This window comes from Poecilia formosa, unplaced genomic scaffold (assembly GCF_000485575.1).
Source record: "Poecilia formosa unplaced genomic scaffold, Poecilia_formosa-5.1.2 Scaffold339, whole genome shotgun sequence".
Taxonomy (NCBI): domain Eukaryota; kingdom Metazoa; phylum Chordata; class Actinopteri; order Cyprinodontiformes; family Poeciliidae; genus Poecilia; species Poecilia formosa.
The window spans coordinates 181,486-192,186 of NW_006800278.1; the positions used below are offsets into that span (position 1 = coordinate 181,486).

A 10,701-nucleotide genomic window follows, 5' to 3' on the forward strand; every position below is an offset into this window, starting at 1 on the left:
TTCAGTCTCAAACGACTGAAAACACAAATTCCCACCACACTTTTCAGATTTCTATCAGTGAAAATGTTGTAGACCATTTGTCATCAACCTTTCCATCGCTGTTATTTTCTACTTTCTGTTCTGTCCCATAAAACACAGCTGATGGTTCTGAGCTGAAATCATTTCCACCTCAGTCATTTCTGAGTTTTGACTCCCAAACAGGAAGCAGTTTGATTTGAAGAGCCGTCAGATTGGAGCCAAACAGCCAAAGACTTCTGGTTTCAAAACAGGAAAATAGTTTCTACGTCCAACCAGAGAAGATTTACCGCCTCCAAGCGCAGAGACCAAAAATAAACGGGGCAGTAATGAAATTAGAGGGGTAGGGGTGTGTGTGTGTGTGTGTGTGGGGGTGTGTGTGTGAGGGAATGCTGCAGCACCTGAGAGGCAGACATGCAGCTGAACTCCTCCCACCGCCTGCAGCAGCAGCGCTGTTACCTAGAAACCAGCCGGAGCCGGAGCGACCAGCGGGCGGAGCAGCAGCACTGAGTCCGGCTGCGGAGCGCCGAGCGCGGCGTGGCGGAGCGCGGTGGGGCCGGGACGCGCCTGGAGGTCTCTCCTGTTTCCCCGCTGAAAGCCTCGGAGCGGCGGACCGCGCAGCGCCTGGAGGTGAGCCGGAGTTCAGGGAGGATTTCTGCTGAGACTCATTTCATCACAGCTTAATTCAGGCAGCAAAGTTTATAAGACTGAAAATAATTATTATAAAAATGAATGCAAATGAGTTAAATTAGCTGGAAGACAGAAATCTCGCTGCGCAGAGATAAAATGATAAATGTTTTTCTCTCATTTCCTCCATTTTCACATTTTTATATGTCGGTTTATCATATTTTGAGTTTTTTTAATTTTATTTACGTGATTTTTGTTTTTGTTCCTCTTTGCTGCCGGGTTGTTTGTAGCATCTCAGTGCACATGGAAATATTTAACTTTTAATATTTATGTCATTTTATTACATGATGAATTTCCTTTTGCTTTTTTTTTGATCATTTTAACACAAACCAAATAAACCTGACATGATGCATAAGCATTACTGTAATACATATTATTATTATTATTATTATTATTATTATTATTATTATTATTAGTTTTTAAATAAAATCAGTGTAAATGTATGAAACCTATGAAATATGATGAAATCTAAAATGCTGGATTCATTTTTCACAGATTTTAGTTCATTTCTGAATATTTTGATGTTTCTGGCTGAACACAAACATGAAACATTAAAATGATTTTAACAGAATGTTACTGAGCAGCAGATGGTGCCTGACTGGAGAAAAGCCAGAGAGTCTGTTTCCAAGCAGATTAACTAAAAGTTCAGTGGAAGGAAAAAGTGTGATTGAGGGGGAAGCTGAGATACTGAGAAGATTGTGAAGTAAATTTATTTCAAGGTTTGCAGCTGAGGTCATTAAAAGCTTTGAAATTATCCAGAGTTTATTCATCATCATTTACAGGAACTCAGGTTGTTAAATCTGTCCTGTGGAAAAATAAAAACGTTTAATAATTTGATCTTTACGTTTAAACAACAAAGCAAAACGTGATTTGGATGCAGAGACACGGAGAGACAGCAGGAAAACCGATTTCAGTGAGATTCAAACATTTTCCTGCTTTGAGGAGCTTCTTAAAGAGACACACACCCAATTTCAAGGAATCAGATTCGACTCCAAACAAAGTCAAATTTCTATACAGTTGTTTGACATATTCAGTCTGACTCCAGTCTGGTGTCTAGTCAAAGTCCGGTCCAGTTGGTGAGGTGTGAGTGCTAACTGACCTCTGACCTCTGGTCCTCCAAATCTCATCTGGGTGTTTGAATGTGAACGCCAAGCGGACCGTAGACCGCTCCAAAAGCAGGAAGTGGACTACAATGCAGGGCATTCTGGGTAACTCCAACCAGAGCTAACATGCTAGCCTAGCGCTAGCAGCAGAAATGGCTCCTGGTGTTTAGCCTAAAGAGAAATCCTCCAACCGCTAAAATCCTCCATCTTGTTTCCATCTGGTGAAACAGGAAGTTGCTCTCAGTGTCTTCAGAGGTTTTTGTGTCGTTTCCTTCAGTGGTTCTTGGTGCAGCGCCCCCACAGGCCAGGAGGGGAACAGGCTGGTTTGACTCAGAGCCACAGCAGCTGGAGGTGGAGCAGATGTTCTGGTTCCAGTAGAACCGGGTCGACCGGACCGAAGGAGGAGACACAGTCATACAGTCTGAACTGTTAGAAGAAGCAGATAAAAGTTTTTTCAGAGAAAGTCTCAGTTTGCAGTTGATCTGTTTACAGCTGAACCTGGAACTGATATGTTTCTGTCTGATTCTGGGATTATCTGCATAATCCGTGAAATCACATCTAGTTTACTTCTGTACAATTTCTATTTTTACTGAAGTATCTACATGCTTCATTTTACTTTATTATTTATCTATTTTATAACTTAATTTGGATCTCTGGATCATGTCTCCTAATTGATCTTTAATCTGTCAGATAATCTGGGTAAATCCCCTCCAGAGATCAGAGGAACTGTTTCAGCTGCTGAGTTTGTTCAACATGTTTAATGACATGAATTCGGTTTTTCAGGTTTGGATTTTATTCTGCAGCTTGTCAGAGGAGTGTGAACTGAAATTCTATCAGTTATGATTTCAGAGAGGAAAGCGATGCAGAGATGCAGCTTTGGAAGCAGCGCCATGTTTTCCAGGAAGTAAATTGTTTATATCACAGATTATTTCAGGAAAAAGTTTGTTTGTTTCTCAGCAGCTGTGTGAAACTGAAAGGTCATGAAGGAGGAGGGGAACAGCGCCCCCTCTGGTTGAGTCTGACCCGTTTGGTTCGAGACTCGGTGAATCGGCTCCGCATCTGGAACTGGTTCAGGTTTCCATGGTGACAGACGAAGTTCCTCCCACATGAAGTCTGTTCACACATGGAGACGCGCAGGAATCATCCTGACCGGGTCAGATTCCAGTCAGGACTTCAACCTGCTGGTTTCATTTATTATTTCAAAATGCAGACAGGCTTTCACTGAATCTGAGGGTTTTATGTTTTCCATCGTGTTTTATGAAGCAGATTTTATCTGTGAAAACTGCAAAGAAAATGTTCTTACATCATGGAAGTGAATATGAGTTCATGGCTTTTTGGGAAATGAACTGAAAAACATTTTGCCAAACCTAAAGTTGATCAAATCTGCTAAATATTTTAACATGAATTATTATTATTTGTTGTCAGAGTTGATAGATTCATAACTGCAATAAATATCATTCATTTGGGTTTTTTATTTCAAACATTTTTACACACACCTGCTGCTAATATTTCCTAATGTTTCATTTTACCTCAGGTTGAGACTCTCAGTCATGAACTTTAGTCTCAATGTTGGATGAATCTTTTGTCTGAATTGTTATTAGTTAATATAAAGTGTTAGGTACTTTTAATCTCAGCTCACAAATTATTTAGAATCCAGAAGCTTAAAGTTATTAATTTTTATGCTTTTATCTGATTTATGGTCAGATGATCGACAGAATCATTGATTGTTGAAATAATCGTTGCAGCTCTAATTAGCAGCGTTTCCACCAATCAGGACGCGATTTATTTATCGTACAGAGTTTCAGAAAAATCAAAAGAGCAGAAGTTTAAAAACATTGATCAGAAACAGGATAAAATACATTAAATTCAAGGATAAAATTAATGAACTATAAATCAGAAAAATAAACTTATTGACTGAAAACATTTATTTAGCTGGAAAATTGTTTGTTTTAATTCAGGAGAATTAAAATATTTGCACTAGAAACTAAACAGAAACAGTTGGTAAGATTTTGTGTTTTTGAAGGAATCAGATTTTAATAAGCTGAGAAAAACATTTAGAGGAAACAGCTCTGACATTGCTGAAATAACATTTATTTAGATTTATGTTATGGATGATGCATTAAGTAATAAAATAGTTTCCAATCAAGATTCAGATAAAATTCATTTGTTCATTATCAGTTCTGCTTTTCAGAAAATGCGACAGAATTTAATCTTCATCTGCAATAATCCAGTCTGTTTGTGTTAGATTAAATAAGTTCAGATTCCTTCAGCGATATTTTCTTATTTTTTATTCTCTTTGATGAATAAAACCGTTCCTCAGCGGGTCGTCCAGGAATCGGTTCTGTTTCTGCAGATGACTGAGTGAATGTGAAGGTGAGATCATGAAGTTTCACTCAGGCGGTAAGTGAAACAGCGCCGCTTTTCAGCATGAATGGATTCCCATAGAGCGGCGTGGCAACCACCAGGCAGACAGCAACATGCGGGGGAGGGGCGATTTTCCTGAGGCGTTATGGCGTTGAAGAGATCAATAAGTTCGACCGTTTATTTTAAACCTGATGAAACTAATATGATTATGAAATATGATTCAGGATTCTGCTAAAATAAAATACTTTGCTTTCACATTTCAATACTTTAAAGAATCCGAACATTTTTACATCATAAAAACATGAAAACATCATAAAAACATCAGAAAAACATGAAAAATTACAGACGTTTTCTTAAACTGTGATGGACGATGAAATCACTTTCATTCATGTGGAAAACAAAGAATATTAAATATCGTCTCAATTTTTCCAGAAACGTTTTTCTGAAAACAGTGAAGCACGGCGGTGGCGGTGTGGTGCACTGGGCTGTTTTGCTGCTTTGGGAGCTGAAAGTCGTTCATTTTGTTTTTGCTGAACTTTTACAGAAACATCAGTTACAGTTGTCTCTGTATGAACTCAGATCGGAGCAGAGGAACGATTCTTCAACTCCTGAGTGAACAACCAGGGCAGCCATATTGAAACGCTTCATCTTCTCCGGGGGGCAGTAACCATGGGATGACGGTAACCATGGAGACGGGTGGTGACAGGCGAGATAATTCAGTGGATCTCTTTTTGGATGAATATTTTTCTCTTTCTTGTTATAGTTCTTGTTTTCAGTCGGAGTTTTATTTAAAGATCACCAGCAGAGTTTCACACCTGAAAGCCTTAAAGGGCCGGTAACGTGTTTCCAGCCATACGGACATTTTACAGCAAAATCAAGGAACAATGTTTCCTTCAGTTCATATTTCCAACAGCTTCAAATAAATTTGACTTTTCAGTTTGAAGCCTTGAAACTGGCTTTTTATCAACATTTAAACAAAATGATTTATTTTAAACCTGCCAGAATATGAAAACCTAGAAAACAGAGAAACTTCAGAGAATTTGGGTAAAACATTTTCTTAAAAATGTATTTATTTAAAATGAACATTTTGATATTTTCATCATGTTTTAATGTTTTCCTGCAGTGTTTCTTTGATTCTTTCATGTTTGAGAAATCCTTTAATCTCCATGGCAACCATTCAGCTGCTAAACACCTGGATGAACCTAGCCCCGCCTTCCAGGCGCAGCTCCTCCACCATTCAGTTCCTTCAGACTAGCCAGCAGCAATTAGCAAACAGCTGCTGAGCTCATTACAGGAGCTCAGCAGCTGTAATGAACGTTAAAGGGTTAATAGAGGAGCCATGTTGGGACGACTTCCTGGAGGCGGAGCTTCAGAAAGAGCAGGAGCTTCTTAAAGAGACAGCAGCCCAATTTCAAGGCGATAAATAAGGAAGCAAAATTCCTTTTAAGTCAAAATTTAACACATTTTAATAACTGCTGAAGGTAACAGAGTTACTTCATTCAAAATGGCCGCTATGTGCCTGGAAAACAGTTAATCCTTCCATTTACATGTTAATCACAGAGATTAATCTGATTAATCTGATTAATTTTGAATTGATGTTATTATAACTGGACAGAAACTGATCCTGATTCAGATCAGATGGTTCTGGATAAAAATAATTTGGAGATCTTCATCGTCTGAAGTGTCTTAAGGAAACTTTCTGGAAATTAGCAGGAAATAAATAAATAAAAAGTAACCAAATTATTTATTTGGACAAACTAAATGTAATAAAATCAGTTAAATTTAGTCTGAAACATTATTTCCTCCTGAGATCAGATTGAATCCCTGACAAGATGTGAGGAGCAACACTGAAAAAGATCCTGTCATTTTAACTGCAGGATCATTTTAGATAATATGAGGTAAATTAAACCTGTAGGATTTCTTCGTTCTTCTTCTCTATCGTCTGTGAAAGTCGACTTTTTGTTCTCCTCTCTCAACTGTTTCCACCGGGGAAAAAATCCATCTGAATTTAATTTGGTTTTGTCTGATTTATGATCCTCCGTTTCTCTCCTCTTGGTTTCCATGGCGCCCAGATTTGGCACATTTAGTGTAATCACAAGAAACTGGAGATTATTGAAAATGGTAGAGAAATCAGAGAGGGTTTGAGTTGAGGAGGAAACGGTTTGATAAAAACCTGGTTTGTTTCTGAAACGTTGGTTCATGGCAGCAGGAAACAGAGTTTATCAGTTTAATGCTTTATTTTTGTTCCATCTGGTTTATTCTGAGTAAATTAATGATTTTTGTGCATTAAATAGGAAGTTTCACCAGCAGACAGATTGGAAATCTTTAACTGTTGATTTGTTTCTTAGCCTCAATTTTTATTAAAAATATACATTTACTGTAAACCTCTGAGACGTTAGTGGGCAGGTTTGAACATTTACTGAGATTTCTTATCTTTTGTTCTTTCTACTCTTTGTTGATAGTTGATACTGAGTCGTTTTTGCAACTAATGCTGCATGTGTTACAGAGCATTAATGCTGCGTTTGTTTCTCATCTGGTTCCGTCTGGATACAGAGTTTAACTGCTGCTGGTTCTAAATGAAACACTGAACTGCTGCTAAAATTGTTCAATAAACAGAGGAGAGAGGAAACCAGTCAGGAGGCAGAATGTGGATTTATATATTTTCATAAATTCTGCTGCTGCAAAACAAAAATAAACAGAAAATTCAGATTTTTAGGAAGCTTTTGTTGTTTTTGTGTCTTAGAAAGAATTGAACTTTTTCATAGCCACAAATATCAATTCATCATAAAGTGGTCAATAATAATAATAATAATAATAATAATAATAATCGGTTTTATTTAAAAGCACCTTTCGAGGTCATCTTAGTAAATAAAAGGAATAACATTTTAACAGACAAAATATAAAAAGAGAAAATAGTTCATGAATCAGAATCACAGCAGAGAAAATAAACTCTCATCCCGTCTAGATGAATTTATAAAATTTCACATCTTCCCACAGAACTGTTTGTTATATTATAACTGCCTCCTTTAATCTGGTGTTTCTGCTGGTTTTCTTCCTCCTCTGTTTTCTGCAGCTTCTCCAAACTGTCGGGCTTTAATTGCTCCACGTTTAGCAGCGATGCTCCTTCCTGTCTGCTTCCACCGGCGGCTCAGATGTTTGATAGTTGTTGTTTTTCTGGTTGCTAAGTTAAAATAGCTTCTTGACTTGATGCTGAGATGAGATATTAGAAGCAGGGAGACGTGTCGCCGTCATCACAGCTGTAAAAACATCTAAACAGTTTCGCTTTGTGGCAGATAAAAGAAAGAAATGTTCATTTAATCAGGTTACTGTTTGTTTCATTTCAGCAACAACTTCAAAATGCTTTATATTATAAAAACATCAAACCGTCGCTGAGAAACTAACATTTGTTGAGTTTCATCATAAAAATCATTGAAACACAAAATGTGATGAAATATTGACATTATGTCAATCAAATCTCTGCTGGGAATAAATGAGTTTATCAGAGAATTTCTTCTGGATGTTTAATATTCACACTTTTTGCAGTATTTCTCAATAACTGAAAGCTTCTGATGTCATTTTATTCATGTTTGAACATGAATAAAGCTGAAGAGTTGAACTATCCGTCTGGTTTTCTTCAGCCTGGATCTGGATCTCTGCTGTCCTTGGAGAACAGAGCCGATGTGAATCAGACCTGGAGGAGGATCATCCTCTGCTTTTCTGTCCACGGCGGAGCGACAGCCGTGTCTCAACATGGGGGGCGCCTCGCCGGGCGGGGCCGCGTGGGAGAACGGCAGCCTGGCGCCCGGCGTCCCGCTGTTCCTGTTCAACGACCAGAACGACTCGCTGCTCAACGCCACCAACTCCACCGCCCTGGACGGCGCCGGGCCCAGCGCCGCCGCCGTCCTCATCCCACTCATCTATGTCGTCGTCTGCGTCATCGGCCTGGGCGGGAACACGCTGGTCATCCACATCGTGCTGCACTACTCCAAGACCGAGTCGGTCACCAACATCTACATCCTGAACCTGGCCATCGCAGACGAGCTGTTCATGCTGGGCCTGCCCTTCCTGGCCGTCCAGAACTCGCTGCAGGCCTGGCCCTTCGGACCCTTCATGTGCCGACTCGTCATGACCGTCGACTCCATCAACCAGTTCACCAGCATCTTCTGCCTCACCGTCATGAGCGTCGACCGCTACCTCGCCGTCGTTCACCCCATTCGCTCCTCCAAGTGGCGGCGCCCTCCGGTGGCCAAAGTGGTGAACGGCACCGTGTGGGCTCTGTCCTTCCTGGTCGTCCTGCCGGTGGTGATCTTCGCCAACATCCAGAAGGCGGGAGGAACCTGCAACATCAGCTGGCCGCAGCCGGCCAACATCTGGAGGGCCGCCTTCATCATCTACACCTCCACCGTGGGTTTCTTCTGCCCGCTGCTCATCATCTGCCTCTGCTACCTGCTCATCGTCTTCAAGATCCGCAGTTCGGGGAAAAAGGTCCACGCCACCTCAACCAAAAGGCGGAAGTCGGAGCGGAAAGTGACGCGAATGGTGGTGATAGTGGTGGCGGTCTTCGTCTTCTGCTGGTTGCCTTTCTACGCCCTGAACATCATCAACCTGCTGGTGTCTCTGCCGTCGGACTACCAGGGGCTTTACTACTTCGTGGTTGTGCTCGGATACGCCAACAGCTGCGCCAATCCCATCGTTTACGGCTTCCTGTCCGACAACTTCAAGAGAGGTTTCCGGAAGGCCCTGTGCCGCTCCACCAGGAAGGTGGAGAGCCACGAACCGGCGGAAAGTCCGCGGCAGCAGGACGAGGGGCGGCGGGCGCTGCTGCCCAGGGAGAGCCTGCGGCGGGCCGTCCGCCACGACGATGACGACGATGAAGATGCGTCTGAAATGACTGAGATCTACCAGATCACCCAGAACGGGAACGGCGGCTTCCCGCCTCAGGCCGCGGAGAGAGCGGCGGAGAGTTCGACCCCGGACCGGGGCGACGGCGGCGGGGACCCCAGAGGGAAGGAACCGGCCAACGGGCCGACCCTCACCGGGTCGGTTCTGACCGGTTCGGTCCTGACTGGGTCGGTTCCGACAGTCCCGCTGCTGCTGAACGGAACCAAAAACGGAAGCGTGAAAACTCTGCCGGAAGAAAACACGGAACAGAGCCCCTCACTGGAGATAAGTTATTTATAGTGTAAAATAAGAAATAAAAAAATTAGCTTAATATCATGGTGGCCTTCAGTGGCGTTCATACAGTCTGTATGACTATAATCTGTAGATATTTGCACATCTAGATGTATAACTGTGCCTTTACCTGCTCTTTGGTGTTAAATGTTGGTTTGAACAGAAAATTAGAGGAAAATTCACAAACCCATCTGCCTGCACTAAGAGATCGATACTGAGTAAAAACTGGGCTCATATCGCCGATACTAATTCCTATAACGATACTTTCTTTTGAGATGTCATTATCACTGAATATCTTCAATAGTTTAACAGAGAAGTGTTATCATATTCAACCATATTCACATCTGCAAATATTTTAAAAAGTATCCTGATGTGAAACTGAAGAAGTGATTTTTTTATATTTAGGATTTTAATTTGCTGGTATGAACTCTGTCAGCAAATTCCAGAAATTTCCTGGGAGAGAAACTGTAAACAAAGTATTGATCTTATCAAGCTAGTATCGATCTGACACCAATACTCACCTTGGTATAGATAGTATTGGTATTTTGATTGATAAAAACCAGATTCTACTTCTCCAACTATAAGCTTTAAGATCTGCAGATCTAGATGTGATTGGCTGCAACTTGCCGAACTGAATGTTTGTTTCTTTATTTAGAACAATTCAGGGAGCAAAACCTGCAGAAACCATAAAAATATGTTGTTGCTTTGTGAGTTTTCCTCTTGTTTTGTTAAATCTTTGTCAGAGTGATCATTTGCTATTTTCTTTTTTTTTTTAAAGTGTTGCAGAAAGATTATCAGAAAGTACAGTTAGCAAACAGATTAAAACTTCTTCATATGTAATTTAACTCCTAGATTCTACTGAGTTTGTTGTAATATTTTCATTTTGATTCAGAACAAATGGATTCCACTCGTTTTGTTTCTGCTCTCAGATTGATTTCTGAAACGCCTGTCAGAGCTCCTGACGTTAACCAAAGTCCTTCACAGTTCAGTTGTTCTGCTTCGCTTTGTGCGGCTAACGCTCTGAAGGTCAGCCTCTAAAAAGCTTCAGGTAAACAGTCTTACATCACTGCGGCAATTCAGCACATTTGGAGAAATATTTCTTTCATAAATAACAGGTAGAGCGACGCTTTTATGATTCTGATTCAAGAACAAATTAATTTCACATTCCAGTTAGAAATGAAAATCCAGAGACAATTCAAAACATCTTTCAACTTATAAAACCTTGGCTGCGCAGGCCACGCCCCCTTGGCTGAACAGGCCACGCCCCCTTGGCTGCGCAGGTCACGCCCCCTTGGCTGCGCAGGTCACGCCCCCTTGGCTGCGGAGGTCACGCCCCCTTGGCTGCGCAGGTCACGCCCCC

At 41.1% G+C, this 10,701-nt stretch overlaps 1 protein-coding gene across 2 annotated transcripts; it reads left to right on the forward strand.

Annotated features, from left to right (window-relative positions):
• Window positions 1-233: 233 nt before the first annotated feature.
• LOC103153059 (somatostatin receptor 3) lies at window positions 234-10,049 on the forward strand. 2 transcript variants are annotated; one of them, XM_016661689.1, is made up of 3 exons: window positions 234-645; window positions 7,808-9,222; window positions 9,253-10,049. In XM_016661689.1, the coding sequence occupies exons 2-3, from the start codon at window positions 7,920-7,922 to the stop codon at window positions 9,348-9,350; spliced, it is 1,401 nt and encodes a 466-aa protein (XP_016517175.1). In that variant the 5' UTR covers window positions 234-645; window positions 7,808-7,919; the 3' UTR covers window positions 9,351-10,049. The 2 variants fall into 2 exon arrangements, with proteins under 2 accessions (XP_016517175.1, XP_007573903.1); XM_007573841.2 differs by having other exon boundaries at window positions 235-645; window positions 7,808-10,049.
• Window positions 10,050-10,701: the final 652 nt, after the last annotated feature.